The sequence below is a fragment of the Nyctibius grandis genome, chromosome 3 (genome assembly GCF_013368605.1).
Source record: "Nyctibius grandis isolate bNycGra1 chromosome 3, bNycGra1.pri, whole genome shotgun sequence".
NCBI classification, from domain to species: Eukaryota; Metazoa; Chordata; class Aves; order Nyctibiiformes; family Nyctibiidae; genus Nyctibius; species Nyctibius grandis.
In genome coordinates this window covers 66,997,513-67,017,873 of record NC_090660.1, presented here as the reverse complement: position 1 = coordinate 67,017,873, position 20,361 = coordinate 66,997,513, and the positions used below count along the sequence as shown (strand labels likewise).

Here is a 20,361-nt window from a genome sequence, read left to right as displayed (position 1 = left end):
GTGGAAAGGTGTCCCTACCCATGGCAGGGGGGTTGGAACTAGATGATCTTTAAGGTCCCTTTCAACCTAAGCCATTCTATGATTCTATGATAATCAAGCAAGTTAAATTGCCACGAATTGACATATTTCAAAATATTGCTAAAATGTCTTAAATAGCCTTGACTTTCAGAGAGACTTCTCCAGAGTGTTAACACATTTTTTTTTTATATTTTAGGAAGAACAGAAGATAAAAATACACAAAAATTTCCCAAAAATGAAATGTGAAATGTAAAGTGTATGTAACATTAAATGAGTGAGGCGACGCAAAGATCAGAACAGATGCACTTTCAGCTTTTTATCTTGTAAGTCTCATATTTATACTCATGTGAAACAGTGCTGTAGGGCAACAGGATAAACATGGAGTCAGAAGACAAATGAATATGTCAGACAACACAGGGGAAAAATGATGAGGTATGAGGAACTCTGAAAATGCTCTCTAACTGGTTTTAATATCCTTGTCTCTGTATGATAGTCTCAAAATTCATTATAGTCAATTGTTAGCAGAAAAACAATAAAAACACACTAAAAAGGAATAAAATTGTGATCATAATGCAATCATTGGCAAAAATAGTCCTGCATTTGAAAGACTTAGGATTTTTATTGTAAGAAATTTTTTCAATGTCAACAGAAGAAATAATCAAATATATTTTTTAATGAATGCTAGAAAAATTTTATTCTACTGTAAATATAGTCAAAATGTCTCCTATCCTATTTTTAAAGTTTATGAAAAGCCTGATAATCTTTCCACAAATCATTTTAATTCCTGTGAACTATTTTCTATTTTATTCCCAAAGAAAGTCCACTAAAAAAAGACATTCTGCATATGAAAAATAATCTCAAAGAAACAGAAGACAAATGGCAATGAAAGGTTATTTTACATGTGTTTCAGATTAGATTTAAAATAATTTAAAGCCTCATTTGCATTATTACATTTTGTGACAAACGAGCACTAGTAATGGTCAGTATTTTCTAGGAAATTATGCTATGGAATTATTAATAGCAAAGGAACAGTTTTGGCAAATATCCCCTTTGACTTTCATTTCTGAACTTCAAAAGTTAGAAATGAACTATTTTTGATTTGAATTGTGGGTGGACATGGTCCTGGGAAACCTGGTCTAGGCGATCTTGCTTGAACAGGGGAAGCTGAGGAAGATGACCTCCAGAGGTTCCTTATGACCTCAACCATTCTGTGATTCCATGAAATAAGAAAAATTACAAATGTATAAAAACAGAAAATGATTGCTTGCAAAATAGTTTCCCCCTTCAGTGCTCCTCTGTCATATCTCCTCCCTTCTGTCCTATGTGCTTTAGAGCTAATATTGACAAAGATCATCTTCATACCTGTGAACCACCTACCTACTAACAGATTATTCAGTCTCTAAGCAGTTCACTTATTATTGGAGATTATGAAATTATTATGGGAGATTATAAGGTTACACATTTGTTGTATCTCATATAGCTTAATTTCCTTTTGGGTAAGAACTCATGTTGTCATTTTGTTACCGGACCAAGGTTGAGTATATGTTTTCCATTTGGTTTTGTCTCGTTCTGTTTTTTAAACCATCACACAAAAATTAAGGAAATATTTAGGGGACTTACTTAAAGTAAAGAGCACCAGAGAAAGCAGAACATACTTCTTACTTATGGAAGATGATTTTTCCTTTATACTCCAGATAACTGAAAACTGATATCAAAGACTGAAAACAGAGTATATTTGCTTTCTTAGCATACAATATTATAATCATACTGAAGACAGTTGTTCAGGGTAACAAAACTGGCCTGGACCTCTGCAGACATCTGTCCAACATTAATAGCACTGTTTGAAAAGCCTGCATTACAGTTTACCCTACATCCAACACCATACCATGACAAATGTTAGCACCTGTCCAGTGAGATCCACCATACCTTGCTAGAATTCAGGACTATATTGACCACTTCATGCCTTCACTCCCTTCACAGATTTGGAAAGTGATGGCTACATGTGGATACAGGACAACTTTCCGAACAGGTAAAGATCTGTACTTTTCTTTTCCAGTTTTCTCACTATCTGCTTTTTATAATCTACTAATCCAGAGCATCATTTTGTCTCATCCATTCCATTTTTCATCTAGTGTTACATGCCAATAGCTACAGTTTATTTCAAAGCACTCTTTTTAATTACTGAGACTTCTGTTCCTTGAAATAAATTCTTCTAAAGACAAAGTCAATTTGAACATTTATTGGGCAACTGTGTGCCTTTGTCAAAACGTCAACATTAAAAGTTGGGGGTTTTTTTCCTCCTTTAAATTATTCAAGTCAATGAACAATTACATGTATTTAAAATTCATTACAGTTTGAATTTGTCCATTTTAATAGAGGTGATTAGCATTTAGAAAGTACAGCATTCCTGTGTTAAGACTTTTTCCAAGAAAAACCTTATGCAGCTGTTTTTACAAAGATAGATTTGGATGCAAACTGCAGTATTAGACACCAATCTATAATAATTTGTGGTATGTGTGTGAAATTACTAGAAGAAGTAAGTACAAAAGTAGCTCATGCTAGTCCTGGCTTGCAGGATATTGACTGGGTAACTTTAAAAAAATAATCATCAACTAAATTAGCCAGCCAGAACATGGTAACCCCCCGAATTGCACAAAAGATGTGTACATTTTGCATGGGATTGAGTTAAGCATTTTCCTGGTTAATAGATAGGGTAGCTAGATGATGAAAAAATATATCTTGTGTTATCTAGAGTGATCTGCCTTCCTCACTTGAATGAGCCTCCTTTCTTTTTGTAGAGACTTCTCTTGTTTATCTGCCACATAACTCACCTTCAGAGCAATTTAGCACATCCCTGAGCAGGTTCATTTGACTGCCAGGTTGATCACTGCGGAGACTCTGTCCCGCTGCCATCACAGACATTTCACAGACGACCTGAGAAGCTTCAGACCTTCTCTGACACTCTCAACTGAGAAGCTCAGTAAACTCTTTGATAATGACCAGGTCTTACACTCACCCTGACTAAAAAAATTACTATATATCACACTGTCATTATTTCCCTTCCTTTTGCTGTTGTGTAACTGCAACCAGTAGGATTATGGTTTTTTTTTACTGGGAAAAACATCTTTGATATATGGTCATATTTGAATTCCTGCCTGTCCATTTTTCACCTACTGAATTTACAAGCAGGCACAAGAAGGGCTGTAAATTTTAATCCAGGATACAATTTCTGGGTTTTTTTGAGGGTTTAAACAGACAACAGTGCAATACAGAAAGCTCAACACTCAGGTGGCAAAAAAGTAAACATCATCTATTCTAAAGCCTAGTAGCTTGACTGTATTTAGGACTTATCCTTTGATTAATGACTTTTTTTTTCCTCTTCTAAATGTACACAGTATAAATCGAAGATATTTTTCTGACTCTAAAATGTAAATGGGTCAAACAAAAAATATTTCAGATAATCAAGCTGGAGGGCATGGCCTCTCGTTTCTGATGAACAACATGTCACAGTCATTTTTGTCACCTCAGATTAGACTACTGAAACATGTGGAATGAAGAAAAAGATGAGAATATTACAAGTCACTAGAATGTCTTTCAGCCTATCGATGGTGCCACTGAGCAACAACTGACATAATCATCTTTCTTAGGTACCAGTGCAAGTGAATCACTTCTGGAAACATTTATTATCATTCTTAACTCACTCCAGGAGTAGTTTTCAATGATTATATTTCAATGATTGGTTCCAGATATTGTTTTGATTTCCATTTTCCGTTTCTCTGAAAAGGACTAGTAAGCAGAACTTGGACTAGTACAATTCAGGCTATCTGGCTGTCTCTGTGAGATCATAGAGAATGGATTGAGAGAAGCTCTGAGGAGAAGGACTTGGGGGTGATGGCTGATGAGAAGCTCAACATAAGCCAGCAATGTGCGCTTGCAGCCCAGAAAGCCAACCGTATCCTGGGCTGCATCAAAAGAAGCGTGGCCAGCAGGTCGAGGGAGGTGATTCTGCCCCTCTACTCTGCTCTCTTGAGACCCCACCTGCAGTACTGTGTTCAGCTCTGGGGCCCCCAACATAAGAAGGACATGGAGCTGTTGGAGCGAGTCCAGAGGAGGGACATGAAGACGATCAGAGGGCTGGAGCACCTCTCATATGAAGGCAGGCTGAGAGAGTTGGGCCTGTTCAGCCTGGAGAAGAGAAGGCTCCAGGGAGACCTTATAGCAGCCTTCCAACACCTGAAGGGGGCCTACGAGAAAGCTGGAGAGCGACTTTTTACAAGGGCATGTAGTGATAGGACGAGGGGGAATGGTTTTAAACTGAAAGAGGATAGATTTAGATTAGATATTAGGAAGAAATTCTTTACTATGAGGGTGGTGAGACACTGGAACAGGTTGCCCAGAGAAGTTGTGGATGCCCCCTCCCTGGCAGTGTTTAAGGCCAGATTGGACGAGGCTTTGAGCAACCTGGTCTAGTGGAAAGGTGTCCCTACCCTTGGCAGGGGGGTTGGAACTAGATGATCTTTAAGGTCCCTTCCAATCCAAACCATTCTATGATTCTATGATTCTATGATCATCTACTCATGTAGCTGTTTTGCTCACTACTGCTAGATTTCTGCTTCATCCAAAGGAGAAGGTAATCATAGAAGTGTGAGAAACCCAGATGTCTGAGTATATGAAAAATACACATTATGGATAATAGGTTAGAATTGTTTGAAATTAATTTTATTAATTTATGTTTTGTGTTTGCATAACATCAAAATGACTTTTCTATAGAATTAGATGTTTATACTTCAAAGTGCTCCCAAAGCCAGAATAAAACTGCAAACACTTAGTGTATACTTAAAGTTGTCTTTTAAGTCTCTGGTGTTGTTACTTGCACAGCAAAATAGACCTGTTTGACAGAAGTCCCTTTTTTGATAGCAATGACTTCACAAGATCTGACTTAGAAATATTTGTATAGCTTTGTGAGATTGAAGTTTGAACTACTCATAAAATTAGCAGTGCAGATATATATGTAAGCACACAAAAGCCTATTTAGGCTTAAATTATTATATTTAAATGCTTTGTCCTCTCATGAAATCAAAATCAAAATTCTATTGAATAATACTATTCATGGCTACTGGGTGAAGACTTTTAGGGAGCCAAATTTTTACTTTCAATTCTTAGTCATTTAAACAGCAATACTTACAAACTGATAAAATTAGCTATTAATGTTTGAAAAGCGTCTTTTGCTATTTATAGTGGGAAACAATTATTTTCTATCCTATCCGATTATCAAAAGAAAAAGACATCTGCCAGCTTAAAGTGTTCTTAAGGCTTTCTCAGGGCTCTCAGAGAACACAATTACTACTTACATACTCCCAGAATAATAAATATAAATAAAATCTCCAAAAACAATTGAATAAATTTAGACTAGAACTACACTGCCTTTCAGGAACTCATTCATTTTTTAAGAATTCAATGCACGTAACCGAAAGAAGAAAAGTCATAAAGAGGTGAAATTTTATTTTCAAAAGTACAAACTGTACTCAGTTTCCCAAGAGAAATAATGATGAAGTCTTATCTACTGATGGATTAGTCAGAATAAGCAAAGGCCATACAGCTCTCCTATAGAACATGGAAATCTACAGATGAGAAGTATATTTGATGCATCTGCAGAGTGTCTTCAGTGGACCAACATTACTGGTGCCAGTTAATAACAGGCAAAATAAACAGACACTATAAAAATTTAATGTTTCAATCAATGAAGAATACCCCCTAAGGTAATTTTATCATTCATTAGCTATACCAAATAATCTTTTGTCTAATGAATTCACAGTTTTTGAGATCATTAAGCAATAGCTCTAATTAAGCTTAATTTCTAAATAGAAAATGATAAATATTCTTCTTGATCTATAAAAAATGAGCAATGCTGTAAAACTTCAGTTTATATTTCAATTCATATCATGTAATAAGAAATTGTAAACTAATCCATAAATTTTACATATATGGATAACATTGTGATTCCTTCCTTATCAAGAACCTCAGACAACACTTATCCTCTAATCTTCCTTTAAGTCAAAGTGTATTTCAGAGATATATATATAAAGAAATTATCATAAGTCAGAAGAACAGAACACAGAATTCTGAAAGCAAGACATTCTCACAGTCATATTGGTCACTTACTATTAACTCCACAACATCAATGGGACTGACTGATATTTTTCTTTTTTGTTAATCATTATCCTGGTAAAAATCTGACGAATAAGACTTTGCTTTTGACAGTTTAAAATTGATTTAGAGTAAAAATTGACAATCACCAACTTTATCACACATAAAAAAATCACTAAATTAAAAAAAAAAAAGTTAAAAACCCCTCTAAAATGCCATCAGAAACATATTTGGTACAGAAACAACTAGTTTGAACTTTCATTTTTGTTTTGAGTAATTGTGCATGTCAATCTAATGAGCTGAATGCCATTAAGAAATCAAGCTTGTATTTATGCTTATTTCATACTTCCTAGCCACATATCATCAATCAGAGAATTTAGAAAGCTACAGATTTTTCAATATTTTTGCTTTTAAAAGCATTTTCAGCAGATTTTGAACGGCTCACAAAAACTCCTTTTTAAAAAAATTACAGTTGAATCAATAAAACTTGCAGGATTTTAACAAATCGGTCCCAAAGAGTACTCATGTTCCACTATAGCTAAACAGAGATAGCTTTACGTGTCACTGTTTTTCTCTTTCACCGACCTTCAGAGTTTGAACTTTCAATCACAATAGCCTGAAAAATAAACTATTTTTATAAAAACAAATAAATAAATATTCTACAATTGAAATCCAGTTTATGTACCTTGCTAGATCTTCAGAAAGAGATTTATTCACTATCTTGTGGCATTATGGCAAAGAAATCATACATCAAAGCACCTTTGATATATTTTAGTAGTTAAAGAATACAGAAAATTTTAAATTATTTCTCTTAGTGAGAGATGTTATGAAATCTCCATTCTTAAATACATTCAGAACTTGACTGGTCAAAGTCCTGAGAAACTTGATTTATGTTGGCCATTCTCTGAGCAGGGTTTTGAAGAGATGACCTACAACAACTCATCCAATCTAAATAATTCTGTTGTTCTGAGAGTCTTTGATCTCAAAGCAGCCATATCTGTCTTGGAATCTGTTTTAAAATAGTCCTGACATATTATTCTTAGCAAACCAGCTTCAGCATTGTTTTTATTACAGTGTCACATTATTCTTTGGTGGCACACAGAGTACTACATACCAAATGTCATAGTTCACATTTCATAATCCATTTGAAGTTGTCCAGATATTTCTGAATTCACCAATTTTATATCTGCCTTCATTTTCAATGGGGCAGTGTATCAACCTTCTCACTAGAGACATTTTATCCTTAAATTACACTCTGGAAAAGAATTTTTAGTACAGACTACTTGCAGATAAGGCATCGTTGAGACTGAAGATAGTAGGACTCTGCTATTGCTCATGAACAGCTATTGAGAAATGAAAGCTGAATCCTATCATCCTTTCTCAGTTGTTAACAGTGGGGCAGGAAAAGGTTATGATTTGTGAACGACTCTGATATTCTATGGAGAATGAGGAGGAAGGGAAAAGGATGTGAGAAGTCAGACGAGAAGAGAATAGAGATGCTAAGTATCTTGAAATTGCTTGAAATTCAACTGACTTTCTAAACAGAATGCAAAAGCTGGCATTTAAAGGACTAACGTAATGATGTATAACTTGCATTCTTACACACTCTTAAAGTAAATAAAAATCTTCCTAAATTAATTATTAAGAATGAAGGAGAAGTGAGGCTACTCTGAAATTACTTTATATATTAATTTTCAAACAGTGGTATCCAAATACAAGTGTGTCAAAAAAGAGAACCAGAATGAAGTCCCATTCTGAAAGACAGCAATGTAGAGGAAAACTACTGCTAAAATACCTCCCCTAGAAGCTGAAAAAAACCTTAGGGGATGATTAGATCAAGAACATGATATTCAGTATATCCTACATAATACTGTTTTCATGCTTCTCTTCATAATTTATTTTTTACAAGAATCTAATTTTTTTGCTTTGTTAGAATAAAGCCTGTTTTAATTTGACTGGTGTTTAGATTGAAACTAGGCTATCCAAAGGATCTTTTGCCGGTCATATGCCAATGGCCTCTGACAGGGACTTAGCAGTAAAGTTCACAACATTTATTGAATTCACATTTCACTTCATTATTTTTGACAACGGGGTGATATCTGTCAATAGTTGACTTGTCTCTGACATCTCAGTATTTCCATGGATTTTGTAGTTTCACTACAAAAGCTCACTCTTCAAGGACTACTGGGTAACAATTATTTTTCAATAATATCAGAGCTTTCTTCTACTCAATTTTTTTTTAATGCAAAGTGACCCACCATCATGAACAACCAAGGGATACAACCTATAAAGGATGTAACTGCTCCAAAATTAAGACTGGGTCCTGAATGAAGCTCTAACTTTGGTGTTAGACACTGAGGCTTTGTATCCACACAGAGCTCTGCAGAGGGACAGGAAGGATCCTTCACCCTCAGAGAAGACAACATAAAAAATCCACTGTGGGTGCCATCTGTGTGGCTGAAGGAGAGATCCTGATGGAATAGTTCAAGGCCCTGTGAAGAGCAGACAGTGACCTACAGGAACTGTATCAAACATTTGATGGATGTAAACTCAGAATTAACACTTAGTCAGAAGTCTCTCCTCTCACAGAGGGCATCTCTTTTTCAAGGCCTTTGTGCATAGTCTCAGGGGTCTGGGTCCTTTTTGCATACTCTCCTTTCCCACTGTCTGGGGTTGGTTTTGAATGGCAGCCTGCTTCAGTTAGAGGGGAAGGAGAGGCTGTCATATTATATCACCCACTGTATATTTAAAGAAAGCAGCTAGAAACTGCATACTGTTGTATCTTGATCCTGCTGGACTTCGGGGGTACGCTGAGCATGCCTGTTGGATCGGGTGCCTCTGGACACTCAACACTTACATGCCACCAGAGCCATCAGGTAGAAATCTGTTTTTAAGAATGAAGAACCCAGACGTCTGTCTGGAGCTTGGTTGGAAGTTCCCAGCCAGAGCATTGCCTATCTACTGCTTCAGGCTCTTTCACCTCTCCAGACCCGCACCATTTTCCAGAATCATTCTTCATAAAAGTGGACTCTTTTTGGTTCTAAACCCAGCATCACTGAGAGATATTCCAACAAGGAAAACATTTATTGTTAAATAAATAAATTCTTCTGTTGTCAGCTCCCAAGAATATTTTATCTATTTATCACTGTTAAATTTCTATTTTCCGTGTCATAAAATAGGATGGACTTAATAAGTTTTGTTTCCCAAAATAGTAAAGTTGAAAGCAAAAGTTCTCTAATGTGCTAAACATATAACAGATATTGATCACTATGTGTGTGTGCTCACTGTTCCTTACCAGGAAACATAACACTTTAAAAGAACAAAAAAGTGTCCTCATATTATGAATTTCTAGGGGATGTTTCTGCATTTGCAATTAACTACATTTTTTTAACATTTTACATCAATTTTATTGTCATTTTTCCTTCAGACAATTTAGTGATTAATATTTCTTGGGGTATTCTTCCTTCTTCATTTGTAGGTAACCCATAAATTGTCAATTGCTTTGTACTATTTTATGCATCAACTATTTTCTGAAATTCAGGTAGCGACTGTAACACCAGTACCATGAACTATTATTGTGATGAAAGGGAAAAGATCAATGACAATCTATGGTCCACAGAATTCTGTTTAGCTACTGTTCTTAGAATTCAAGAGATTAAATATTTTTACTTTCACAGGGTATGATATGAAGCACCAATCATCTGCATAGCTGTAAAATAAGTGAATGAGAAAAAATGAAATGCTTATTTACCTCTCCTATTGAAGTAAACTGTAATTAAAAATATTTTCTTTAAGCCTTTTGAGTGCCATGTGCTCCTTCAATAGAAGATCTACAGTTAAAGTATATGCTTCACTGATTCCAATTAATTTATTTAGATGATACAATTCCCCAAGGAATAATGTGTGTATAGGCTTACTGAATACCTTCATTCTAATCTACTAAAATTAATGTTATTCTTGGGAACTTTTACACTCACTTGATGCAATGAAAGAGACATTACAATAAAGCGTTGCAATGTTTTTATTTCTAGCCTCAGCCTCCAATGAAAATTCCAAAATGGTCAGAGAGAACAAATTCATATCCGGTAAGCAATGGATATTAACAATTCCTGATTTAAGGTGAGGTTAGAGGAAAAAAAAAGTTTTCCCCATACTTAATCTTTCTAAGTATAACTGCAAAAAAAAGATGACCTATATCTTTTGTGGATATGGTGACTTAATTTCTCTCCCTATTTCCTCTCTTCATTACTGCTTTTCAGGAACTTGTCAGAGAGCAGAGAGGTACAGGACATACGCTTCATACAAGGCATCTATTTCTAAACAAGGATGCTGAAATTTGCTTCCTGTCCTTCTGCTTTGTTGGCCTGTTTGGACAGTAGCTAAAAATCCTGGCCAACAATAAAGCAGATGAAAAAGATGCAAGCATTTATTTTACTCAAATAAAAAAAGTCTCTTTCTTGGTTTAATATTTGCTACTTATGTTTCCAGTCTCAGACATCATAAATATCCAACTGCCCTAAAGAATCTGTCTTTTAAATTGCAGGTATCCCTTTCACTGTCTTATTTATGTTACATACCCCATTTCTTGGGTAAGTGGCAAAATATCAGATCCAAATATGTTTAGAGACTCAAAGCAGGATTTAATTATGTCACACCTTTAAATAGAACATTGGGATAAAATGATGCAACAAAAGCAATCCCTTAGATGGGTATTTAAATACAGTGGTTTCTCACTGTCTGACATCATCATAGATACAGAATTATGCTTCTGGGAAGAACTACAGGTATTTGTCCATGTTAAAGCTTTATGACAAATCAGGAAGCAACGATTCCTGTGCCTAAATCTGCTGGGGGCAGGGGGGCGGGTCTGATTCGAAAGAACCCCAGATGCACACAGGCAGGGTCAGGTTTATCAAAAAATGTTAAGATCATATTGTTGCAAAAAGTAGCAGCTGAAAGGAAAGCCCTTATTACAGCAATCTAGCAATTACAGCTCTCACTAAGTCAGTATGTCAAACCTGTATCTTTCATCTTCTAACCTAAACATCAAGCTAAAAGCTGAGGTATACAGCTCCTGTTGAAGCTATGACACTACGCAGAAAGACACGCAAGAACTGTGGGATCAGAAAGAGCCGATTTCACACCTGAGAGGAGTGTAAAGCAAGGTGAAAGATCTGGTAAGAACACCTTAATCTGGAAAGCAGTGGATTGAGCTGTCTACTTACCAGTTGAATACTTTTAAGCCATGACTGTTATCCAAAAATAGGCATAAACATCTTCTTTTGTAAAGTATATGTATTTATCTATCTATCTATTTATTTATTTAGAGAAGGAACTTCCATTAATTTCTTAGAAAGAGTCTTTGTGGAAACATTCAGAGCTTTGAACCTGACACGAATGAAGCTTTGACTCAGACCCCTAAGCCACGAGGAGAGAAGAGCTATCAGACTTGTCCCTGTGAGCTGCCTGAGGCAGTACTACACCCTGGATGTTTTGGATCTTATCCCCATGGTTCTCCGTTGTTCAGGAATCAAATGGGTAACAGCCAGGCATCACATCACTTCCCTGCAGATTCCTAAGTCCTCTCTGTAATCTACCCTTGAAATGTCACTAAAATAAGTACAATATGTAGTAACTCTTCTTCCAGAACCAGAAAATAAGTAATATTTGTTTATCTGTTTATCAATTTAGGATTCCACCTAATAACATCAGTTGTGGGACATGTCTGTTTATTTCACTCAATTTTAAATGTCTACAATAGAACAAGGCATTTAGACTCCTTTCATTCATCTTCCCTATTTAAGCCTTTAGTGGACAACACAGTACATTCATCCCTGTATTGACTAAAATCTGAACACAGATCTAACATGGATGTAGTCACTAAATCTGGTCAAGCAAAACTTGCCCTTACTGAAAGCAATTTTCAGGGAGTGACATTAATATTGCAGAGAGAAAATTAGCTAATACTTGTTATACTAACGAGTTAGTATTAAAAAAGATACAAGACGATAAAAGAGAAAAATATGTAAATGAGGATGAAATCTATACTTGAGGCAAAATTAAATTTGCTAGACACACAGAAATTATTTGATACACAGCTTGAGACTTATAGTTTGATATTTAAATAAGAACTTGATCTAATCACTCTTTTCTATCACCTAAATTTCCAGCGTGTGTCCAAATTACTTCCATCCTCTCATGAACTATAGGGTATGCAGCCCTAGGATAAAAGCATTGCTATCCAATAACTGCATCAAGTGACTCACAACATGAATGTTATCTAGCTCATCAGGTAATGCACTATCTTCAGGAAGCAGTCTGACCTTCCTCTCAAAAGTCAACATGTAGGTTTCCTCAACCTAAAGTCTCTAACAATCTATGGTGTGTATTGCCCTTCTAAAACATTTTTATGTCCTGAAGTTCAAAAGCTACTCTGGGATACAATTTAAAGGGAAGAAAAATCATTTTATTGGCTACAGGAAGAACAGTTTTTATAATAGAGAGTTCCTCAGAAGCATCTAAAACAATTAAAGAAACTGCTCAGTGAAAAGTATTTAATGTCAAACAAACATATTTTTATATATAGACAGATAGATCGACAGATAGATATTCCTTTTATTTTACAAAAAGCTCAACAAAGTATTAATAAGCAACATAAGCCTTTCAAGGGTTTATGTTGTGGAGCAATAACCCATGCTGAGTGCCATAGATGGCTGACAATACAATGCAGGGAACTAGCACAGCATAATTTACACCCTATTGTGCACTTCCGCTTAATTTAACAGCAAGAGCTCAGCTCCCCCTGTGTGTTTCTAGTGTGTTTCTATAAACATTTAACAATAGAGGCTTCATTCTAGAGATTTTCCTTCAAAATAAACCTGATCAAATCCTTACTGTGACAACAGATGGTGACAGAGCAGATGTACCATAGGCCTTGAAAGTTCAATAACTGTCAGTCAAGAGCTGCAAAATGGCTGCTCTGAGGAACTGCAGTAATGGCATGTTGAAAATTAATTAATTCAACAGCCATGCAAAATCAGGAAGAAAAAAAATAATTAAAAAAATAAAAATCTAAGGAAAGGGAATATAAACACTGTCCTTAATGTACTTCTAGAGTAACGACTTGATTTTCTTTGAGGACATGTCACCTTTCAGCAGAACACCCTGTTTAATCATTCCACTTTAAAAATATGAATAGAATAGCAATGTCATCTTGGAGGTTATTATTCTGCAATTAAAAAAAAAAGATAAAATGGAGTGTGTTGTGTTTCATGCAGATGTTTATCACTAGAACAAATCTTCTACTAGTCTGAGCTATGCAATTCACCTTTTTAAGTGTAAGAGAGATGCAACACATATGCACCAAAGGACACTGTCTTGAGTGACAGGCAAGCCAGCCACCATGACATTTGCATGTATTCATCTTTATACAGGGTTTATAAGGTTTTATTAAACAAACTCACTGAGTTGAATTTTCAGAAGTGATTTTAAATTAGATTCTTCTAACTATGTAACTTTAATCAAGCTGAACAGCAGCGTATTAAGCCAGAATATGAGTTAATATTACATAGCTGATCTGGTACAGCTGCATGTAGTTGTTTTTATTAAATTATATCAAAAGCAAGAGAAAATAGGCATATCCATGTATATTTGTGAACGTCTACAATATGCAAGAATTGTATATACAAGAATGCAAATATGCCTGCAAAACACTGGGATTCATGACAGCTGAGAGCTGCGGAATCTAACACGCACAATTTTACCCCAGTTTCTTGCCTTAACATGGCATCAGTTCATTATGCCATGATGTTTTTTTAAAACTAGAGTTAAACACAGTTGTGGAGATGGAAACATTGTCTCATTCTCATATAATTCTCATTATAAACTGTTAACTTTGAACAGGACAAGTACCAATTCTTTTCCCATAAAGGTAGGAAAATTCTAGAGGGAAAGATTCTTCTTAAAAATGAAAATTAGAATTATTAACAAGAATATCTTATCTTCTGTAGAGACAAGTCAAGTCTTTCAAAATTCTCATGCTGCCTGTGGATAGAAGAGAAATAGTGTCCAACTTAAAGGATTATAGCATTCTTCCACATTATTCTTTTTTGTGAATTCATCATTGATGAAAGGTGGAGGGTTAGAGCCTTTGAATTCATCTTAATAGAGATAAGACATACAGCATGGGAAAAGAAAGTTTTAAATACGCTGCTCTGCCAAGATACTCTAATCTCTGTTTCATGTGAAACCTTGAGACTTGACTTTTGTCTGTGTAGTAGAGAAGCAAACAGCTCCTTACTGCATTTGTGAACATGTATGTGAACACAACCATAATCCAATAAAATCGAAAATCAGCTCCCTGGCCACTAGCTCATTGAGTAAAATAAGTTATCCGAAGTACAACCCGAATGTTATGACATTCCCAGCCGCAATTTAATAAACATTGTAGTTACTTGTACACGTAGGCACAGGAGGAGGTGAACTGAAGGCCATACTAAGATTTAGATCTAAACCTTGAATTCCCCGGCATACCAATTTATCTTACTGGCACAGCAATCAGTAAACACCAGATGCCAATAAAACACAAATAGCAAATGAGGATTATAATGTGTAGTGAAATCTCCACTAGTTGGAAGCATTACATTTTGTTTCCCATCCTGAGAAGAATCAGAAGATTTTGTAAGGAAGACTATCTAAGGCTGATTTCTCTAGGTGCTGTTAAGTCATTTTTCAGCTGAGCTCAGCACATTCACAAACTCATGGTGGTTAATGTAAGGATCGGGAATTGAAAAGGAATGGGCAGTGCTTGTCCTCGATATACAACCACAGTTTACTGAAGTAGGGTGTATTTTCCTGTCGTTTGGGTTAGCAGAGAAGTCAGTGCCACCTTTCAGAACTCAACCTGCATAATGATGGCTCTCACAGGAGCTGACATTTGCTGTACTCAGTGTAACAGCTGAACAGCATTGATGAGCTCCAAGAAAAGGAAACATGTCTGTGCTTCCTTTTCCATCTTAGCTGATCAAATAGGGAAGCCTCTGGCTGAAATATTCTATCTCCATGTCTCCCTGCTATGAGGTCTTTATCATTTTTCTTCTGGATTTATGGAAATTTTGTCTATGATATAGTATTATTTTTAGTGCATATTTAAAATACATATTATGATTTCAGTATCAAGTTATCTAAAATTTTTTTCTCAACTGCTTGCTTGTTTTCTCTTAGATGGTACCATATGTAGCCCATGTGTATAGTACCAAAATAGAAAAGACAACCTGATTCAAATATGTTGCCAATTTTCTAATTTTTTACTACCTTCAAGAGTTCTTTTAATCATTGTCAGCTCAGACAGGGGGAAATTTATTTCCCTCTTCTCCCACAATCTTCTTCAACAACATTTTGTCTGTGTGGTCCTCTTTCATCACTTTTTGCATCATCTTCCCACCACTATTAAACATATTAACACCATTCTCAGATTTTTTTATTGCCTGATGCTGTCCATATAATTATCACTTTATCAATACTCATCATCTTTGAACTTTTAATTTCCAATAAATGTATCTTATCTTTCTAATAATTTCTCAGACAAACCTACTTTCACAATTACTGCCTTAAAGGAAAGCTGCTACACTACGTGTAGTCAACAAGTCTTTTCTAATCACTTTGTCTCTTCTCTTTTTACCTTTATTGCAAACATTGAGACATTTGGATAACACTGTCAGTGTTACAGTAGCTTCCACACCTATGTAGGTTGATTTGTTTCCACATTGTAATGCTAATGGATCTGTCTGTGCTGATATTTTCCTCTCTAAATTAAGAATATATTCATAAAGGAATTATAATTGGATTAGTTCATTGACTGTAGTTTGAAAACTGCATTTGCCTTTTTACCTTTAACAATTAATTAAAATCCACATATATACAGAGAGATATATAGTCATATTAATTTTATTTTTATATATATGTATATATGTATATGCACACATATATATAAAAATTCTAAGTGAAAATAACCTTCAATTACCCTGCTAGTGCTCATAAAAAAAAACCATGGGCACTCTCTAAGTGGAAATAAGTCACTTTTTTTTTAAAGCATAATAGGATGAAGACAGCAGTTGAAAGATCAACTTACAATGTTGCCACTGTTGATGGAAAATTCTACAGAAAGTTTTGCTTAGATAGATAGACAAAGGTGTAAAATCAAAACCTTCACATCCCTTTTAGATATCTAAGTGGGAAAGAGATACTAATCCTCTTAGTAACTGGATATTTAGCAAAAGGAGGATATTTGAGAGAAAAGGTTAAATACTGAAATTTATTGGTATTTATCATGAATCTCTTAGATATACGGGGAAGAAATGTAAAATATACTGTAGAAATTTTGTCACTGAGGGAGAATTGAAAAGTCCCATGATCACAGAAACCTTTTCCATCTGTATTGATTAAAGATAGTACTCTAAAAATTCTTAGTCAATAGATGTTTCTCATTAAAGTGACTTTAAAAATGTTTCTTTATAGGCACTTAGAAACTGACAGACTTTGTTTTATTACAGCTTTTTATTGAACAAGATGCATAGGGTGTACAATAAGACATAGAGGCATTTCCATCTTAAACAAACCTTCTTGTAGTTTGGATTAATCATTTTAGGTAAAATATATTGGAAGAAAAAATCTAGAACTAAAATCCCAATCAGAGTTCAAGTTCATGATGTGCTTGCAGAAACAAGTTAAAACTAGCTTTTCAACCTCTTCAACAAAAATGTATTTTCTTGAAATAAATGTCAAGATGAAAAAAGTAGTCAAGATGATAATTTAATATTCAGATAAATAATGATGTGTTAATGTAACAAGTAAAAAGGCCTGTTCCTTCCCTGCATGTCATGCTAATGTCTCCTGCATATCAGAAGACAGAAATTAAACTTACATCTATGTAGTCTTTTCTGACTCTTCTCAGAAATATCTTATTTAACTTAAATTAGGTTATATTTCCTAGCTTCTTCTACAATAAAAAACTGCAACCCTCTTTACATAAGGTAAACCCAAAAGGGAGGCTGTTTTTGAAATTAATGTTCCCTAAAATTTCAAGATATCAACAGATCAATAAACCTTTTCCTCTTCCAGTATTTAATGATAAGGTCCGATATGACTGAAAAGGTCTCACTGCCCATCGAATCGGCCTCTCTTTTTTTCAATTTGATCTTTTGGCCGACTTTCTTGAAATGGTCATGGTAATTCCATTGGCATATAGTGATTGATGCTGATGAAACAAGAAAGTATTAATTACAGACCGCCCTAACAGATAATATGCCCAACAAGCTATTCAAGCCAAGAAAGTTGTTTTTGCTTTCTACTGGAATTCTAATGAAAAAGAAAATTCCTTCCTGACCACACATGCCAAGAGCTCCAAAACAGCAGAGATTGCTGAATCATTGTTAGCCTGGTAGAACTTTATATCTGTTACATGTATTTTTGTTGTCTTTTTTACAGTAATAGAAGCAAAGAGATAAGTTCAGAATAAATCATAACAGTGAAAATGGAGGTAGTTGAATAATTTTTATTTACTGGGCATTTTGTCTTTCCTTCTTTTGAGGTAGGAGCATTTCTTTGCCACTGCCAGCAACTGATGTTATAGAAACTGTTCTGAAAATGCCCAAATGCAACTGTTATCTTCATTTGCTGGATGTGATGAACCACTTCCTTTCTGTGACTTCAGGAGGTAAGAGCGAGACAGAAGTATCTAAAAATCTGAGTAACTGTAGTACAGACAAAGAATTGACAATCAAGGGCAAATAAAAACGTACCTAATTTTAGCCTTTAACTTCAAGCTGTCTGTAAATGTTTTCTTCTTTTTTTTTAAAAAAAAAAAGTGGAAAGAACAGATTTCTCAAGACACACAGGTCTATCCTTTAGTTCCATGGATCCAGTCACCTGATACGCAGCTGTAGACAAGAGCAGCAGCTCTGCTCGTGATATATTTTGCAAGAAACCATTGCAATGTCTTCCAGTAATATGAGACTGCCAATGGATGAACTTGAAGACAGTCAGATGATTCAGTTTGTTCCAAAATCTGCGGCTGGCCTCCATAACCTTAGGCAAGTATTAATTTTTTATACTGTCATTTGGACCATAGAATTAATACATTTTTAGAATTTTTGAAAGGCATTTATTAATACTGACTAATTCTGTAAAGCATAACAATCACGTTCCTCCTTTTATAACGAAATGGGTAAGATGCAATCTGAAGAACACTTTTTTATATATACATATATATATATAAATATATGCATTAAACTTATGTTAATTTCAAAATACTAAGCATGTTCTTACTTGACCAAAAATTCTAGCTCCCTTTGACTTTAGGGTAAAAAAATATTTCAAGGCAGCAAGGTACTCTAAAGAACGTCTACTAAGAATTCTTGAGCTAGAATAATGCACACCTATCACACAATTAAATACAGTTGAAATGAGAATTATAAATGCAACAACCCCAAATTTTCTTTTTCTTACCTGCTGGTTTATGGGAAAATTCCTGTTGATTTTTTTAATCTATAAAAATGAATAAAGAAAAAGATTAATACTCAGTCACTAGAATAAAAAAAATCAAACATTAGATTTTAGAGACATACATCAGAGCTCCCTTCTAAATTGTGTGTTAAAAAAAAAGAGACAATCCCCTGCAGTAAAGGGACAGAAATCTTTGACATGCTCACGTGAATAATGGGACATTTCTGCAGTCACTGCGTGGTTTATTCTGCTGTTCGAATACAGGAAAGGAGAATTTATGCAAAACATTTTCTGAATGTTTGCCATTTCTTCCTTCTCTGAACTCTACATCTTTTGCTTTCATTCTGATTAGAAGCTATAACTTAAACTAGAGTATTTAACTACATAAGTAATTCATAACAACTTACTGCCATCCACCAAAGTCATCAAGCTTTAAGAAAAATTCTTTTCCTTAGAGAATGATGGAAAATTGGGCTCTAATAGCCTTTGAAATATGCCTCACTCTACCCTTGTATCCTAGGTGCAAAATGAAGTGTGCAGTATCAGTTTTGATAAATGTTCAAGTAATTTTTTCTTAAAACATTCAACAATATCCCTAGGTAAAAAAAAAAAGAGAAAACCAGTTTGAGATCCCTGATTCATGACGAGTTTATATTTAGCCCTGCAGATTATTGAATCCATGTAAATAAACACTCCCAGCTTTCCAAAACAAAAGTGTCCAATACAAGGAGAAATAAGTGTGGAACATACTCATTCCTGCCATCAGAAGAAGAAAAATGTTCTTTTTTATTTTAATCATAAGACCTGAAAGCTTTTGAGCAAACCTAGTAAACCTACCATGTGCATTCATGACAGATACTTAAAACCTAGAATTTATTTTTTGCTCTCGCACATTAACTTTTCACAATTGTTTTTGTAGCTGTTGGTAAATGAGCAAAACACACCTTTAAATTAAAGACATTGACAACCAGGAATCAATTGTATAGTCAACCAAGCCCTGAAACCACAGTGTAACATTTACACTGCTTCAGCCAAAGGTATGACATCTTTTTAGAAGAAAAGAAGAATCACCACTGAATTTCCTCCAGTGTTTACAATATTATCTCTAAACAACTATATGCAGAGATGCAAGTGGCACTGTATTTTGCAGACTTTAAAAACAGACGGTTGCGGTGGTAACCTCTTTGCATTCTTCATGCAAATACTGAGCAAGTCTGTAAGTCTGTCACTGACATCCCACAGTTTTGCTATCAAAGGATAATTCTCACTATCAAGAACATGCTCGCAAGCAATTTCAGTTGGTTTTCAAATGTATCCTGAATCAAAAAGTGTCAGAAGAACATTGCCACCCTCCCTTCTTGCATGTACACCAGCTTCAGTTTCCTCCTTTCTTCAGTGTTAAGGGGAAGCATTAGAAGAGCTAGGACATTCTGTACACAAAGTATTAAAATAAAATGAATCCACACTTTATAAGATACGAACTATCTTAAATGATTCCTTAAAAGAAAAAGTGGATGAAAAACACAGGTTTTTGACAGAAAAACAGAAATTTCAAGACTTTTGGGATTTATTCCTAAATCTGACATGAAATACTCCAGTATGATAAATCCCTCTTTGTGTTAGTAGGCGTTACTAAAATCCTTGTCAAAACTGTGTATTTCCTTAAGCAAAGACTACAGCCAATACCATGAAAAA

General features: G+C 34.9%; 1 protein-coding gene across 1 annotated transcript in view; it reads right to left on the bottom strand.

Moving 5' to 3' along the window:
• The window catches only part of SNTG1 (syntrophin gamma 1), a 418,769-nt gene that overhangs the window by 60,835 nt on the left and 337,573 nt on the right, over positions 1-20,361 (bottom strand). Inside the window, exon 14 of the mRNA XM_068396528.1 lies at positions 18,670-18,708. Coding sequence (XP_068252629.1) covers positions 18,670-18,708 — 39 coding nt within the window. The remainder of the gene's footprint in view (positions 1-18,669; positions 18,709-20,361) is intronic.